This window comes from Mesoplodon bidens (assembly GCF_964165515.1).
Source record: "Mesoplodon bidens genome assembly, chromosome: 11".
Taxonomy (NCBI): domain Eukaryota; kingdom Metazoa; phylum Chordata; class Mammalia; order Artiodactyla; family Ziphiidae; genus Mesoplodon; species Mesoplodon bidens.
Window position 1 is genome coordinate 6,940,096 of NC_138167.1, and position 18,292 is coordinate 6,958,387.

The window sequence follows — 18,292 nt, forward strand, 5'->3', positions numbered from 1 at the left end:
AGAGCTGTATCAGGTTCCCAAATCTCAGCAAAAGGACTGCTCTTCCAGCCAAGCCTTAGCAAGGCCAGACACTAAGATGCTATGTTGCTTACCTGTACTAGGGCAACCAACTGTCTTGGTTTGCTGGGACTTTTGTGGTTTTAGCACCCTATGTCCTGTGTCTTGGGAAACCCCTCAGTCTGGGCAAACCAGGATGGCTGGTCATTGAACCTTGTCTGTAGGCCACGGACTCAGCCAGCTGCCCTGTTACTTACTGCTACCAGGTTGCCAAGATCCTGCCAGAAGGCCAAGTGGGGAAACTGCTCCATTCCTTTGGCTCCCACCACCAGTCGCTGGTACAGGAACCCCCCGATGATATAGACAGCGATCAGCGATGCAAACCTGTTGAGGGAGAAAGACATCTATACTCAAAAACCAAGAAATAGTAAGACTCAGATACTAAAGATAATCTCTATATTCATTGCTACCTGTTTCCTAAGCTGTGTTCCATAAAAATGAAAGGAAAAACAAAAGGGGTAGTCAGTTGAATGAACAAGGGGGCTGGTAGGTCCTTAGAAAACCAATTAGAGTGTCAGCCTGAGAAAACCAGAATGATCAGAATAAAATAAGAGTTTGTGACTCTGACTTAGGGCTGAGAACAGTCACCATTAGATATACAGCTCCATTTCTTTAAAAGTTCTAATAATCTAGGGCTTCCCTGGTGGCGCAGTGGTTAAGAATCCGCCTGCCAAAGCAGGGGACACGGGTTCGAGCCCTGGTCCGGGAAGATCCCACATGCCGCGGAGCAACTAAGCCCATGCACCACGATTACTGAGCCTGCACTCTAGAGCCCACGAGCCACAAGTACTGAAGCCCATGCACCTAGAGCCCGAGCTGCACAACCAAGAGTAGCCCCCGCTTGACGCAACTAGGGAAAGCCGTGCGCAGCAACAAAGACCCAATGCAGCCAAAGATAAAAATAATAAATAAATTTATTAAAAAAAAAAAGTTCTAATAATGTAATGGCAGCATATTAAAAACTGTCCAGCCCTCCAGTAGGGGAAAAACCCTACATCCAAATGCAAATATTTATTGGCGATAAAACATTAAGTCATTTTTAAAAACCTGCACAGAGTTTAAAGAGGATTTTTACAAATTACAGTATAACATGCATGCACACAAACTATTTGTACCTATAGACCTCCAAGTAATTGTGGAGTTAAAAAAAAAAAGTTTGGACTGATAAAGGAAAAAGTACTCACGTGACAAGTAAGATAGAACCCACACTGAGGTGGGAGATCTCTGGGGAACAGGCCAGGCTGCTGTCTATCTCAAAGAGGTAGAAACAATCTTGGACTTTGCCTCGCTCCTCAAACACAGGGTTAAAATTGTCCTGATGACAAGAGGACAGAACACAACATTTATGTTGCGTCTCACGCCTGTCTGAAAAAAGCACAAACCCACAAAACCCCCAAAACATGTGTTTTCTCCTGGTTGAAAACCTCCTCTTCCATGTATGATGGAACACGGGTGCCTATGACTCAGGAAAAGCTGAACTTCTTGTTTTATCTCCTCCCTCCCAATTATCTTGTTCCCTCTGGACAGTCTCTCCCACCTCAGGCCAGTCCTTTCATTTCCTCTAGGCTCCTAGGCCCCAGGGTGCCTCACCGCTAGGGTGTGTCGATTGCAGGAGATCATCACCACTGCCCGACGCTGCTCCTTGCCGCAGTGATTGTCATATTCATCACCCCCTTTATAGATCAGCATGATCCAATTACCTGAGGAGGGACAAGGAAAATGGAGCTTTGGGGTGCGGGAAAAGCAGAGGCAGACCTGGGCACTGTGGTAGAGTGGAAGTGAGTTCAATGAAATGGGCTGTAATTAAAATAACCCTTTCAGGATGAGCTCTGTATACCAGAAACAGCAGCTAAACCTTGCTCCTTTATAACAGCTATGTGTTCCCTTATTAAGACGACTAGGAATCAGACAGTCATACAAGAATAACCTTAATTTTCCACAAAAATTAAGGCAACTCATAGTGCAAATACAATTATGATCCATACCTTATAATCATGACTCATTTTCCGAATACCTGCTAACATCAAAAGGAGGGGTTCCATACAATTACTTGGTGGCAAGGGAAAGCCTAAGATCATAAAGTCACCACAGATAAATTCAAAGTGGATGATTTTGAAGACTGAGGGGCATTTTTCCCTCTTTAGTATTTACTGTGTTCAAATTTCTTTCGCAAAGTATCATCTGATCAATAATCACGTGAGGTGAATCAGGTAAGGACTGCTTCCAATTTTGCATATGAGAAAACAAAAAGGTGAAATAATTTTTCAAAGTCACAGGACAAATAAATAAGAGCTGGATCAAAAATCCAGTCTGACCCCTAGCCCCAAACTCTTGACATTGTTTTTTATTATGTTATTTATAGGAGCAACAATGTGCAATGAATAATTTATTTATCTGCTTAAGGGAGGAAAACGGACCATAGTTGCTCACATAGTCCTTTCCAGCAATATGATTTTATGACTTTTGAGAAATATTATCAACATAACTCAAGATGGTGGGGAAATTTCTGTAGACTGACTGGTTTGCAAAAAAAGCTTGATCTCACTTTAAAACAAACACATAAATGTCCTGAGCCTTGGCTGTGGAGGAGCTGTGGAACTAGGTATCCTGTGGTTTGCAGGTGTCTCAGGTGAGCTGAACCACACATACCGTATGGTGCACTGAAGAGCCTGGGAAGGGCTGAGACATACAGGATTAACAGAGGGCTTCAGTTAACTGACCAACAGGGAGAAGCTTACTTCCGTTGAAGATCTCAGTCTCATTGAGTCTCCCGACGACTGTCTCCTTCCCATTACTTTTGCTGATCTGCACCAGGCCTGCCCCAGAGGTGTGGTTGCCAACTTCTCGGCACACCCGGAACATGTAGATATACGTGTCTGAGCCCTGGCCCACGGTGCTCTCAAAGCTGTGAGGAGAAGAGAGGAGAAGGAAGAGGACAGTTACAGCTGTCGGCCTTAGGAAGAGCAGTTTTCCTTTTTAACAACAACAACAATGGTGCACTCAACTTATTTATCTGATGTCACGGCTAAACGTCCTAGTGAATAATATCTGTTGCATCATGAGATATCCATGACCCAGACAGAACACCCTAACTGTTGATGATGACTGATTAAAATACAGAATCCAAGACAGCTAGTATTCTAGATATTTCTAGAATAATTGCTCTAGACTATGCTAAAACATTAGCTACTACTTCCCCTTGAGTGAGGGTCTATGTTCATGAGATTCCTTAAAGATTATCTTCCTTCCTTAAAGGAAGGAAGGACCTTAAAGGACCCTCCTTCCTTAAAGATTATCTTCAGATTTATATACCAGAAGATTCCTGACGCTTATGATGATACAGTAGGCCTAAATATGTGATTCTGATACTTCTAAATATCCAGGCATCAAATAATGCTTTTTAGTTCCTATGAGCTGGTTTCTTGGATCCAGTCTTGGAAACCGCTACTCTTCTGCATAAGGTACCTGCACACGGCTGCTGAACACTGGGCTGAGCATGTGCTCTATATCATGAAGGAAAGCAAGATAGCATGGCCAAATAAGACTAATATTGCTAAAGTTCAGATTAGAACCGTCTCTCAGAGGAGGTTATGATACATGAATCCCCCCTATGTTGGGGGGGGAATAAAATCAGTACTACATACTAAATACTAGTAAATAAAATACTAAAATAAAATCAGTAAGAGGAGGAAGAGATTCTTTAATAAAGTTGTCTCCTCAAGCCCTTTAAGATTCTTCTCATTTACCTTTTGTTAAACAGCGGCGTCAGCCTCTTCAGTAGAGCCAACTCTTTCTCTGACTCTTTATCCTTTTCTCCTACCAGGTCGCATGTTTTTTCTTCGGTCTGCCAGGATTCTCTTACTGCCACAGCCAGCAGCAGCAGCAGCAGCAGGCCAGTCCTCCAGGAGCTGTAGAGGGGGAACATCCTTTTGGGAGAGGGAGTGTGTGTGTTAGGGAAAGAGGGAGAGGATCGGGAGAGAAGGGAAAGAAATAAAGCATATGAATGTGTCATAAATGAATGGTATTTTTTTTAACCTTTTAATCTTCCACCCACCACCTATTATTTTACACTAGCCAGTTTTCTTCATTATTATGATGTTGGGCTTTATTTTCTTGTCTCCATTTCAAGTTCTGTTTCCCCCACTATTTAATATTCAGAATTGGAATCTTAAGTCTCCAGGTTTCTCTTTTTCTTTTTAAAACTTATTTCAAAAGCGTCTTCCTAGCTGACTCCCTTGCCTGACACCACTGGTCACCTCCTGTCCTTCTCGTGCCCCTTTCATGTGCATTCAACAAAGAGGACAGCAGTGGCCTTGGTGAAGAGTTAGCGTCTACAGATTGTTGTTGAGATTTCTGCAAGGTGCGCACAAAAAAAGAATGTCTAGACTTCTAAGCTGTATTGGGAGAAAAACACATTTTTGGTCCTAGAAACTGTCAGAAGAACCAATCAGTGGCCTAGAGAATACTTAAGTGTGACTAATGAACAGTATTTTGATTACGCAGAAACTATAAGATTCTTTGGCATATTACTTTTTTTTTTGCGGTATGAGGGCCTCTCACTGTTGTGGCCTCTCCCGCTGCGGAGCACAGGCTCCGGACGCGCAGGCTCAGTGGCCATGGCTCACGGGCCCAGCCGCTCTGCGGCATGTGGGATCTTCCCAGACTGGGGCACGAACCCGTGTCCCCTGCATCAGCAGGCGGACTCTCAACCACTGTGCCACCAGGGAAGCCCAATAAATATTACCTTTTAATATCTCTGTGCCAAGAGCACCTGTGTTAGGAAACCCATATACAGATATACATATACATATGTATATACACACATGCACATATATATCTATCACCTGTGTCGGGAAACTCTATATATCAGTCACTTTCAGTCTAATTCATAGGTAAGTCCTTCAGAACAAACCATGGGGCTGAGAAGAGGGAAAGGAAAGAACAAAAAGCATTAAATTATGACAGCCTGGTGGAGACATCCTTGCCTCTTTACCATCTGGTGAGAAATTACATTAAGATGTCTCATTATTTAGAGTTCAAAACTGGTTCATAAATACTGCTTAAACCAGTGGCCCTCCATAAGATAATACTCGAATTACAGTTGACACTTGATAAGGGCTAGTTGGAAGTTATTAAGAAAGATGTAAAATAGAGAAAAAGACTTGAATACTTTGGGACCTAAGTCCTCATTTTAATATTCAGAAGCATCTAACAGTCTTTGTTCATATTCACCATAAGAATGATGAACAGAGATAAACACAGCCACAGCACCTAAAACTCGACATCTACCTGTTCTGATGTCTCACCTCTGGAAAAATCATTCAATCATTTAAATGACAGGAAGAACAAAATTCACTAGGTTCAAATGAGTGGTTTGAATAAGCATTCCAAAACCCACCTCAGGCTCCACAAGTCATGAACCTCAAGAGCTTCTAGCTTCCAATTGCTGATAACTCTTGGGATTCATCACGTCACTTTACAATTTAGCATATCCAATTAATCTGATGCTTGTACTGCTTTAGGAATGGAAACATGCGGCTGTTTCCCAAACTCATTTTCTTTTCTCTAATTCCATCTTTACACCCAGGATACACTGATTTACCCTTTCCAAAGAATTCACTTTGGTATCCATTAATGATCCCTTAGGCCATCACTACTGGTTAATTTTATAACAGTATCACCAATTTTTCTGATACAAAGATTCAATTCTTCCAAACTTTTCTCACTTATGATAAAATGCTTCCATACTACAAGTCTGGACTTCGGTTTGAATACTCTTTTAAAGTCCTTTAATTCTTTGTCATGCTGGTCCACCGACTCCACTGCATTTTTAGCACATAAAACTTAAAACAGGCAGAATTTAATGGGTACTAATAGGTACCTGAATAAATTTTCTCCACTCTCCTCAACAAACTTACGTTTTTTTTTTTTTGGATATCTGATCTCATTTATTTGTTACTCTTAGAACATCTCGTTTTTGACTGGACTCAGACTTAGAGGTAGAAGCTCTCAGAGGACAGCCTCCGTCTCTTGGCAATCTGTTCCTCGTGTTTTTCTTTGGCCTCCTTCATTCACTTGGCCCAGAGTTTAGCATATTCTGCAGCCTCTTCCTTATTTTCTTAGTACGCTGTTTCTTCAGAGCAATATGCTGACGTTTGTGTTGCAGAACACGTGGAGTAACAAGACGCTGAGTCTTGTGTGCTTTGGTCCTAGGTTTCCTACCTTCTTTGTTTAGGGATTTTCTCTCACAATATACTGGCGGACATAGAGAGAGACTGAAAAGTCTGTGGATTCTGCTAGCTCTTTTGGGCCCCAGCAAACGAGGCGAAGTTGTGAGTCCAGGAATATGCTGCTCCCCTTTTTCCATTATGACCAAATTGAGAACACTCAGATTGGCATCCACAATGCAACCCCGTACAGATTTGTGCTTTCTTTCTCCAGTCCTCCTTGGTCTGTAACAGGAATGCCCCTTACTCAGTAGCGAGTAGACTCTACCATGGGTCCAGACACCTGCTTCATGGGGAAAACCTTGTTTGTTGTTCCCACCGATTCAGACCACATAACCCTTCCATTCTTCACCCAGAGCATCAGCAGCAACTTCTGTGGCCATATGCTTCTTACAAAAGGTATGAAGTTTTTGTTCATCATCCACTTCAATGAGTTTCTGGCAGCCACTGGCTGGGTAAGAGATGTTCAACTTCATCCTGAAGTGGCCAACCGCCTCTGAGGCACCATGATAAAGAGCTAAACGAACTTACATTTGACATTCTTTTTTAAAAATTTTATTTATTTATTTATTTTTGGCTGTGTTGGGTCTGCATTACTGTGTGCGGGCTTTCTCTAGTTGCGGCGAGCAGGGGCTACTCTTTGTTGCGGTGCGCGGGCTTCTCATTGCGGTGGCTTCTCTTGTTGTGGAGCACGGGCTCTAGGCGCGTGGGCTTCAGTAGTTGTGGCGCACGGGCTTAGTTGCTCCACGGCATGTGGGATCTTCCCGGACCAGGGATCAACACGTGTCCCCTGCATTGGCAGGCGGACTCTTAACCACTGCGCCACCAGGGAAGTCCCACATTTGACATTCCGTTTCCCACATTCCACTAGGGCAACCAATACTTGGGAAGTCATCTCCCCGACTTGGTGTACTCCAAACATCAATTCATCGTAGTAATATTAATAAGGTGTTTCCATAGAATAAGTATAGCCAGCCACAAAGTCTGAGGCTCCCATAAACACATACAAAGCATCAACAGGAAACACTTAATAGAGTGCTTGCCTTTTGCTAGGCATTTAACATACATTAACCAGTTAAGCCTTACAAAAACCCTATGCAGTAAATATAATGACTGTCCTTATTTTACAGAGGAGAAAACTAGACACAGCTAGTGGAGTGAACCAGATAGTGCAGCTCTGAGCTCATGGTCTACACTTAACCATTCCTTTCACATTAAGTTTTTGGGGGATCAGAGTAGGCAGTCAAAGTCTTGCTTTCATTTTGACAAAGCAAGAAGGGGAAGTGACCCCTCACACGGTTCACCAAATAGGAGGCGGAATAAAGAACCCAGACCTCAAACTCCTACCTTCTCTAAATTCACTCACTGTTCCACACAACTTGACCAGCTGACGAAAATAAGAGGCTCCTTTTAGTAGACTGATTAAGCATGACATTTTCTTTATATACTAGCAGGACCCAATTTGAAATTTCAACTTTCTGTGCTTTCAATATTCTTTTATCCAGGACCATTTTCTGGAGGGATGCTCACACAGAAGGCTGTGTTCTTTGGCTTCAAAGTTAGTTCCTTATCTGTTAACAGTTGATGATTTCTTTCCCCAAATTAGAACAAAGACTCTCACAAAACTGGGAAAGGATGAAGGGCTGAACACCCTGCAGTCAGCATTAGTTGAGTTGAACTAGCTTTCATTTAATTATTGGTTCAAAAAGATAGGAGATAAAAAGAGATATATTCTTCTCTTTCCTGCTTAAGGTTTGGCTACGTTTGAGCTGCTTCTCTTTGATTCAGTAGCATATGCTCTAAGTGCTTTATCTAGATGATGTTCGTCAATCTTCACAACCCAGAAAAGTAGGTATAATTTCTCCCATTTTACAGATGAGGAAACTGATTCCTACAGAGCTTAAGTTACTTGCCTTAGGTTAAGTTACTTGCCTTAGGTTATACAAGTATTAAACATGTATGAAGTTATTAGTAAGGCAACTTGAATGAATCATGGTATAAAGCTATTTTCTGATAAATAAAGGAGTGAAAAAATGTATTGGTAAGAGTATGAAATCCAAGGGCTGGGTAGTCCCTTTTTACATCTAATTGTGCTACAATTAGATTCTCAAGGTGCAACACTTTGTCCTACATACTCTGGAAACAAGCGGCAGGACTTAAAGATTTTGAAAAATCCCTTTCAATTTTCTTCTTCTACGATAGATCTATACAGTTAAGGCTAAAAACTTCTCCTCCGATGGGATGACCAATGACTAAGCCAGGAATTGGGAAACACTTTACATCACTGGGCCTCTGTACCACTCACTTCCCCCAGACTAGCCATGACCATTTTCTGTTTTTCGGTGGAATTTCTACTTTCTTCTCTCTGGCTCATTTCTGATGGCGACAGCCCTTATCTCCTGTCTCCAGCAGCCCACACTTTCAGAAGTGCAGCCCTAACTAGCTGAACCGCCCAAGGCTGAAAAGCCTTAAGAAAGCAGCTCTATGGCCCAAGGGCGGAAGCCCCCTCCAAAGAGGAACGCAAACCCCTCTATTGGCGACTCTTCGTACCATACACTCATCTCTCTCAAACTTCTTCCAGGCTTCCAGACATTCGCGTCCCGTCTAGTCTCCCGACTTTCCAAATGCTTAGAGCCATACCCTCTACAAATGATGCCACCTGACCTCCCTCTACAATGCGGGCCAAAATCCCGTCTACGGGTATCCAGTAACACCTCGAACGGACTCCAGACTTAGCGACCTTCCTTTCCCTGCCTTCCAAACTCTGGTCTTGGAGATCCTTTCTCCCTCACTCCTTTGGCGACTCTGTAACTCCCCAACCTTACGCCTCCGCCTTTCTACCCTCAGGCTCCTTAGCTGGATTTTTGGGCTAGAACCCGGGCCAAGGGAGACTCAGCGATCCCGGCCCCCGTCACAGCCACGACGGGTGAGCGCTCTCCAGCCCACTCCTCCTCCACGCCCCTCGTACTCACGTGTCACGGGCAAAGGGAGCAGCCACAGCTCAGAATCCCCGGCCGAGTACCTGCTCGCGGGTGGGAGACAGAACCAGCGAGGGGCCGGCCGCAGACCCCGGTTCCAGAGCTCGCGGCAGAGCCAGCGACCCCACGAGCGCCTCGCTGGGCTCCACTCCGAGAACCGGAAACAGGAAGTGCCGGGCGGCCGCTGGGCAACTGCTCCTCCCACTAGACCCCGCGGCATGTCACGGTAGAACCATTTCGCCCCTTTCCCCTTCCCGGCCTCTCAGATCATCCCGGACGCTGATTGGCCAGGACCATGTGGGTTAGGCTCCGCCCTCGCGGCATCAACTCCAATCCCTATCGAGATTTGCAAGTTTAGTTCCACCTTTGCGGGTCGCCTTTCTACTGACTGGGATCCCAGACTCCCACCTCCTGGCCTCTCGGCTCGGGCCCTTGTCACGCGGGGTCACGCGGGGGTCACGCGCGGTCAGGCGACAGGCTCGCTCCCTGGTAGGTCGGACCGGAGGGCGGCGGAAGTGGAAATGCGGGGCGGTGCCAGGTCCCCAGGCTGCGGCGGGAGCTGTAGTTCTCGTGCCGGTTGCTGCCTCAGAACGTCTGCCGCCTGAGGGGGACGCTGGTTCGCTGTGTGCTGGCCCCGAGTCGCGTTGTCCCTGGAGGATAGTGGAGAGAGACCGGGTTGTGGTCCTCCTGGCTTTCTTACCGTCACTTTTGTTCCTTACGTCCTGCCTCCGGTTTAGCACCTTGAGGTGCGGCAGGGGTTACTATTCCAGTTAGCCTTATCGTCCCTCCGGCATTTTGTGTGATAAACACTCTGCAGCCACTTCTGCTGACCGAGACAAGTCAATTTGTGGTCTTTGCGCCTTTGCTAAGATCCTTTGCGGTGTCTCTCACGTGTGGCGTCTTAGCCGCATGTGGAAGCCCAACCCGTTCATAGAACTCGGTTCATAGGCTCCTGTGACTCCTGGACTCACCCTCTTCAGCTGGAACCGTTCCGTCCTCCCAGTGCCCGCTGGCTGCTCGCACCTGGCTTTAGTCTGGTTTCTTTCTGCTTTGATTCCTCCGTTGCATTTGCGTGCGCCTCCCAACGTCTCCTCGGATGGGGACTGGATTTTGATTCCTCTTTGAGCTCACCAGAGCTAGAACAGCGTTTTGAATCGAATAATAATAGAAGCTCACACTGTGAGAAACCCGGCACTGTTGTACGTGCTTTAAACGAGTATCAATTCACGTCACCTTCACGACCAGCTTACTGAGGAAGTATGTTATCCCCATTTTACAGATGAATAAATTAAAGGCGACAGAGGCTAAGTGACTTTTTTTTTTTTTTTTTTTTTTACTTACCCTGGGCCCCACAGCTACTAAGTTATGGAGTCAGTATTCCGGCTCCATCATTTAGGGATAAGTTAGTTATATAGGTTGTGTTTACAGTCCAGAGTTCATGCTCTCGACACTGCGTTATACTCACTATAGGAAACTGCATTTGTTTATTAACTGGTACATTCAATTCAGGCTAGGTGGTATATCTGGGTTGGGTTTGGATGTGTCTTCAAGTAAAAAATACGAAAATTGAAAGATGAGTAGCTTTCTAATAATAAAAGTAATTTGTCTATTGACACATACACACTACTATGTATAGATTAGATAACTAATAAGAATCTACTGAATGGCACAGGGAACTCTATTCAATACTCTGTAATGATCTATATGGGAAAAGAATCTAAAAACAGAGCGGATATACGTGTGTCTATAACTGACTCACTTTGCTGTACAGCAGAAACTAACACATTGTAAATCAACTATACTCCAATAAAAATATTAAGAAAGCGCTTCTAGGAGGTTCCTAAAAGCAAATGTTGAGGCTGCCTCCTCTTTAGTATGTGCAGAAAAGGGAAGGGTGCTTGAAAGAGCTAGGTATTCTGATGCTTGCTTCAATTCATGGCTTTGAAAATTGTCCCAGACCTGCTCTTTTGTCGACTCTGAGGTGGGAGCTCTGTTGGGAATTCCTTTTTTAACCTCTCAAGAGCTTTGTCCTGTGTGAGTTTTTTGTTACAGGTTTTGCTGTGGTTTCACTGTCAAATACACTCTACCTGCTCACGTTTTCTGATCTGCTTAGCAATCTTTTGATATTTGTTTGGTAGTTTCTCAGTCCCATTATGCATGTATTCAATTTGCCATCTTGAACCAGATTTCAATTTTGAACTTTTATTGATGCCCTCCTTTAAAAAATGATCATATTTAACATATTTCAAGGGCTAAATATATTTTTGTTTTTGGTAATTTTCAATTTTAATGTATCAATAAATTAAACATTTTAGAAAAGATGCAAGAAGAGTACAAAGAACTCTTGTATACACTCTACCTAGGTTTGCCAAGTATTTACATGTTGCCCCATTTGCTTTATTGGTCTCTCCCCCCCATCCTCCCTACACACACACACACACACACACTTTTATTTTGAACAATCTGAGGGTAAGTTCCCCATTACCACTAAGTACATCATTGTGTATTTCCTAAGAATAATGACATTCTTAATTACCACAGTATAATTATCAAAATCAGGAACTAAAGCACTTTTTTACCCTTTCCCAACCACAGAAGCAAAGCCAGAGTCACACACTGCAATTAGTTGTCATTTTTCTTTACCTTATTTGACCTTGAAATTTGGAAAAGTACAGGTCACTTATTTTGTAGAATGTCTCTCATTTTGGTTTGGTCTGATGTTGCCTCCTGATTTAGGTATGCATTTCTTGATAGGACTAAGAGGGAAATAATGATCCTGTATCACTCAGCATCCAATCAGAAGACAGATACCACATGAGTCATTTTAAGGAAAAATTTAGTATAAATCATCGTTTTTTAGTAAAAAATAATTACTAAAAGGGATAAGAGAGGACTGTAAGTTACACACAAATCTTACAGAAGTAGGAACTACAAAATGCAGCTACTACCTTGAGGACTGAAGATGGGTTAAAAAGGAAGCAACTTAGAAACTTAAAGGAAGTGCTACCTTTCCACCCACAGGGGAGAGATTCAGACCTCTGAAGAAAGGGTGTGGTTCCTGCCACAGGAACATGCAGCCCACTCATGAGGTGAGAGAAAAATTGCTGGGGGCTGTGGGTCACTGGGTCACTGTTGAACTGTCAGTGGGAGCCTCTTTATGGTGGCTTCTTTGTCTTTTGGACTTGTCCCCATCATTTTTTGAGCAGTTCTTTACTTTTGGGCACATAGATGTTCCATGCGGATCTTGAACTTTTCTTACCCTAGAATCAGTCATATCTCGAAGGCGGCCTGGTTCCTTTTCGTGGAGAAGGGTACTGAGAAACCAAGATCTGATTACAGTGGGTGTTTATTGCTACTTGTGTGTCCTTGCTTTGGTCCCTCTCAGCAGACAGTTAGGATATCTATATATCTTTCCAAGAGTGGGAAATCAGCTCCCATTATATTCAACATATTTATATGTTTGTTCACGCATGAGAAAACACAGGAAGTAATTTTATAACTGGTAAAGCAAGCCTACTAATTAGAGTTCAATGTTTGTTTAAAGTTTTATTTTTTTGTTATTGAGGTAAAATGTATAAATCATGAAATTCACAATGCTTTTTAAAATTTATTTATTTATTTATGGCTGTGTTGGGTCTTCGTTTCTGCATGCGGGCCTTCTCTAGTTGTGATGAATGGGGGCTACTTTTCCCTGCGGTGCGCGGGTTTCTTATTGCCATGGCTTCTCTTGTTGCGGAGCACGGGCTCCAGGCACGCAGGCCTCAGTAGTTGTGGCACATGGGCTCAGTACTTGTGGCTCGTGGGCTCTAGAGTGCAGGCTCAGTAATTGTGGCACACAGGCTTAGTTGCTCTGCGGCATGTGGGATCTTCCTGGACCAGGGCTCGAACCCGTGTCTCCTGCATTGGCAGGCGGATTCTTGACCACTGCACCACCAGGGAAGTCCCACAACTCTTAAGTATAGAATTCAGTGAATCTTGACAAATGCATCATAACTGTAACCCCCTTCTAATCAAGACTTAGCAGATTTTCATCACCCAAGAAAATTACCTCATGCCCTTTTCCAGTCATTCTCCTAGGCCTAGAGGCAACTATTGCTCTGAAATTTTTACCATAGATTAATTTTGTCTCTTCCAGAATTTCATATAAAATTGAATCATATACTATGTTTGGTTTCTTTCACTCAATATGATGTCTGTGAGGTTCTGTTGTTACATATATCAGTAGCAAGGTTTTTCTCTTTTTTTGGCTAGATAGTATTATATTGTATGAATATTTCACAACTTGTTGATCTATTCTTTTGATGGGTATTTAGGTTGTATCTATGTTTTCTTCCAAGAAGCTTTATAGTTTTAGCTTTTATGTTTGTATCTGTAATCAGTTTTTTAAAGTTTTTTAAAAAATATTTATTTTGTTTATTTATTTGGTTGCGCTGAGTCTTAGTCGTAGCGGCTGGGCTCCTTAGTTGTGGCATGTGAACTCTTAGTTGCAGCATGCATGTGGGATCTAGTTCCCTGACCAGGGATCAAACCTGGGCCCCCTGTATTGGGAGCACAGAGTCTTAACCTCTGTGCCACCAGGGAAGTCCCTGTAAGCAATTTTGAATTAATTTTTTTGTATTGTTGAGGTAGGGTCGAGGTCAGCTTTTTTCCCACATGGATGTATAGGTCTTCCAGTAATGTTTGTTCACTTTTCTTTTTCCCTTAAGTTGCTTTGGAACTTTGTTGAAAATCAGTTGACTATATACATGTGATTCTGTTTCTGGACTTAATTCTGTTCCATTGATCTCTTTGTTCATTATTATGACAACAACACCCTGTCTTGCTTCTTCCAGCTTTATAAGTCTTGAAGTAAGTTAGTATAAATCTTCCTTGTTTTTTCAAGATTGTTTTGGCATTTCCATAAGTATGTTTAGAATCAACCTGTCAATTTCTATTTAAAAAATCTTGCTGGAATTATAATTGGGATTAATGTGAATCTAAAGGTAAATTTGAGGAAAACTGACATTTTAACAATGTTGAATTTTACAATCCATGGATAGGATATTTATTTAGGTCTTATCTAATTTCTTTCAGCTATATTTTATAGTTTTCAGTGTGGAGGTCTTACATGTCATTTGTCACATTTATTCCCAAGTACTCATATTTTGATGCTTTTATAACTGAAAATATTGTGAAAGTTTTTTTTAAATGAATGTTTGCTAGTAGTGTATAAAAATACAGTTGATTTTTGTATTTTGACCTATATCCTGTAACCTTACTAAATTTACTTATTTTGGCAGTTGCTTCTTTCTTTTGAACTTCTGGCCATTATGGTGTAACTGGGACTGGATTTATTTTCTCATCTGAAACAACTGGAAAACGAAAATATATGAAACAGTGGTTTTCAGATACTGGACAACAGGCAGTACAGGACAGTAATTCCTGAGAGAAGGAAAATAAGGTGAGCCCCTGCTTATCCTTGCTTACAGTTGCCTCTGCTTACTAATTCTTGTCAAAAAGTAAGCCTCAAAAGTATCAAACTGGTACCAAGTAACTGTGTCCAATAACAAAAGCCAAAAATTTTGAAAAGAGCTCAAGACAATTTGGCACCAACAGCATAAAATTCACAATGTCTGGAATCCAGCAAAAGATTATCAGGCATGCAAAGGAGGCAAATATAACCCATAACCAGGAGAAAAATCAGTCATTAGAAACTGAACCAGAAATGAAAAAGATGAAAGAATTTGTAGAAAGGATGTTAGAATAGCTATTATAAATACACTTCATATGTTCAGTAGATAAGAGGAACATTGAACATTATAAAGAGAAAAAGGCAAGGTATTTTAAAAATAAACCAAATTATGCTTCCACAGATGAGAAATACAATATCTGAAATGATGCAATGAAAATATACTGAATGGAATCAACAGTAGACTAGAAACTACAGAAGGAAAGGTTAATTTTTTTAAAAAATTATTTATTTATTTTTGCTGCATCGGGTCTTAGTTCTGGCATGCAGGATCTTCACTGGGTCTTACGGAATCTTTCGTTGCGGCACATGGGCTTCTCTCTAGTTGTGGCGAGTGGGCTCCAGAGTGTGTGGACTCTGTAGTTGCAGCGTGCGGGCTCTCAAGTTGTGGCACATGAGCTTAGTTGCCCCGTGACATGTGGGGTCTTAGTTCCCCGAAGAGGGATTGAACCTGTGTCCCCTGCATTGGAAGGCAGGTTCTTAACCACTGGACCACCAGGGAAGTCCCAGGAAAGTTAATTAACTTGAAGACATATCATTAGAAAATATCCAAAATAAACACAGGAGGATAAAAGACCCTCCCCCTCCAAAAAAATCCCCCAAAACCCAGAACTTCAGTTACTTATGGTACAATATCAAGCAATCAAATATATTTAAAATTAAAGCTTCAGAAAGAGGACAGAAAATATATTGGCCAAAATTTTTCAGAATTTGATGAAAACTATAAATTTACAAATCAGAGATATTCAATGAATATCAAGCAGAAGAAACATGAAGACACATTATTATCAAGCTGTTGAAAAGCTGTGATAAATAGAACATCCTAAAAGCAGCCAGAGGGGAAAAAACACAGTGGCATAATTCACATCAGAAACTATGCAAGTCAGACAAAATTAGACACCTGTAAAGTACTTTTGTGGGGGAGGAGAACCCTGTCAACCTAGAATTGTATACATACAAAAATACCTTTAAAAAAATGAAGGCAGGGGTTTCACTGACGGCACAGTGGTTAAGAATCTGCCTGCCAATGCAGGGGACACGGGTTCAAGCCTTGGTCCAGGAAGATCCCACATGCTGCGGAGCAACTAGGCCTGTGGGCCACAACTACTGAGCCTGCGCTCTACAGCCCATGAGCCACAACTACTGAGCCCATGTGCCACAACTACTGAAGCCTGCGTGCCTAGAGCCAATGCTTCATAACAAGAGAAGCCACCATAGTGAGAAGCCCATGCACTGCAACGAGTAACCCTTGCTCAGTGCAACTAGAGAAAGCCCACCTGCAGCAATGTAGACCCAACACAGCCAAAAATAAAAATAAATAAATTTTAAAAAATGAAGGCAAATTAAAATTTTTTTCAGATGAACAAAAGATGAGGAATTCATTGCAAACAGACCACTAAAATACATATTAAAGGAAGTTCTTCTTCCAGAAGGAAAATTATACCACATGGGAATTTAGAATTATGTAAGGAAATGAAGAACTTTAGCAATGATAAATATAACTATAAAACACTTTTGTTCTAATTTTAAAAGATACCGTTAAAAGATTAATGCCTGATTAAAAGAAAAATATTAACAATCTATTGTGGAATTTATAATGTAGGTAGAAGTAAAATGTTTGACAATGGCCAGGGAGAGGGAGAGAAAGTATACTATTGTAAGGTTCATTTGATATACATGAAGTGGTATAATATTATTTGGAGGAAGAATGTGATTAAAGATATAATGGAGACTCTAGAGCATTCAAAAAAAGAAAAAGAAAAAAGAAAAAAAAAAGAAAAGGGAGTTCCCTGGTGGCCTAGTGGTTAAGATTCTGGGCTTTCACTGCCATGGCCCGAGTTCAATCCCTGGTCAGGGAACTGAGATCCTGCAAGCCACATGAAGCAGCCAAAGAAATTAAAAAAGGAAAGAAGGAATGAAGGAAGAAGGAAAAGAGGAAACAAGGAAAGAGAAAGGTATAACTGATATACCAATAAGGGAGATAAAATGGAATCATAAAAGACATTCAATTTTATAAAAAAGATCAGGAAAATAGGGAAAAAATGAACAAAGAATAAATCAAACACATAAATAACAAGATAGTAGATATAAGGCTACCTATAATGATAATCACATGATCTAAAATGGCCTAAATACTCCAATTAAAAGGCAGAGATTAGGGCTTCCCTGGTGGCGCAGGGGTTGAGAGTCCGCCTGCCGATGCAGGGGACACGGGTTCGTGCCCCGGTCTGGGAAGATCCCACATGCCGTGGAGCGGCTGGGCCCGTGAGCCATGGCCGCTGAGCCTGCGCGTCCGGAGCCTGCGTGTCCGGAGCCTGTGCTCCGCAATGGGAGAGGCCACAACAGTGAGAGGGCCGTGTACCGCAAAAAAAAAAAAAAGGCTCATAAGGATAAAAGAATCAGATCATCAAGAGGACATATGTTTGTAGCTAATAACAGCTTTAAAATAGGTGAAGCAAAATCTGAGAGAATTTGAGAGAAAAAGACAAATTGACAATATAGTTGGAGATTTCAATATCCTCTTCTCATAATTAACATAGACAGAAAATCTGCAGTGATATAGGAGACTTGAACAACACCATCAACTAACTTGACTAATTGACATTAATTCACTTGCCACCCCTTTTGTGAATAAAGTTTTATTGGAACACAGACACACATACTTGTTTATATTTATCCGTGTCTGTTTTTGTACTATAATGGCTGAGTTGAGTAGTTGTGAGAAGACCATATTGCCAGAAAAGCCTGAGATATTTACTATGTGGCCTTTTACAGAAAATGTTTGCTCACTCCTGACTTAGATGAAAAGAACAGATTTATTGAAAGACACAAACTACTGAGGTTAACTCAAGAAAAAATACATAACTTGAATATCTCACTATCCATTAAATTGAATTTATAGTTAAAAGCTTCCCATAAAGAAAACTTTAGGCACAGATGGCTTCACTGGTAAATTCTACTATCTTTTGATCTTTTATTTATTATTCTTGTCTAGTTCTTTCTGTACAGTGTTGAATAGAAATGGTAAAATTAGACATTCTTGCTTTGTTCTTGGAATAAACCACACTTTGTCATGATGAATTACCTCTTTTATGTTCTTCTGGATTTGATTTGCTGATAGTTTTTTTTTTTTTTAAGATTTTGATGTCTATATTTATGAGGGTTGGGGTCTGTAATTTACATACTTGTAATTTTTTCTCAGGGTCATGATGGCCTCCTAAAATAAGTTGGAGGGTGTACTTTCATTTTCTGTTTTCTGAAGGGATTGTGTTATTTATTCCTTAAAGTTTGATGTAATATGC

The 18,292-nt window shown here is 41.7% G+C and overlaps 1 protein-coding gene, 1 long non-coding RNA gene and 1 pseudogene across 3 annotated transcripts in view; 1 reads left to right on the forward strand and 2 right to left on the reverse strand.

Moving 5' to 3' along the window:
• Positions 1-9,492, reverse strand: part of M6PR (mannose-6-phosphate receptor, cation dependent) — an 11,346-nt gene extending 1,854 nt beyond the window's left edge. The window contains exons 1-6 of the mRNA XM_081249644.1: positions 9,257-9,492; positions 3,804-3,983; positions 2,796-2,962; positions 1,648-1,757; positions 1,242-1,372; positions 255-381 (exon numbers count right to left, since the gene is read on the reverse strand). Coding sequence (XP_081105770.1) covers positions 255-381; positions 1,242-1,372; positions 1,648-1,757; positions 2,796-2,962; positions 3,804-3,982 — 714 coding nt within the window. The 5' untranslated portion in view covers position 3,983; positions 9,257-9,492. The remainder of the gene's footprint in view (positions 1-254; positions 382-1,241; positions 1,373-1,647; positions 1,758-2,795; positions 2,963-3,803; positions 3,984-9,256) is intronic.
• Positions 4,720-9,240, reverse strand: LOC308625458 (small ribosomal subunit protein eS6-like; annotated as a pseudogene). Its single transcript has one exon. The product of its transcript is annotated as a small ribosomal subunit protein eS6-like (transcript).
• A 2,801-nt stretch (positions 9,493-12,293) lies between the features above and the next one.
• The window catches only part of LOC308624947, a 49,185-nt gene continuing 43,186 nt past the window's right edge, over positions 12,294-18,292 (forward strand). Inside the window, exons 1-2 of the long non-coding RNA XR_014017026.1 lie at positions 12,294-12,351; positions 14,542-14,702. This is a non-coding gene — a long non-coding RNA (uncharacterized lncRNA). The remainder of the gene's footprint in view (positions 12,352-14,541; positions 14,703-18,292) is intronic.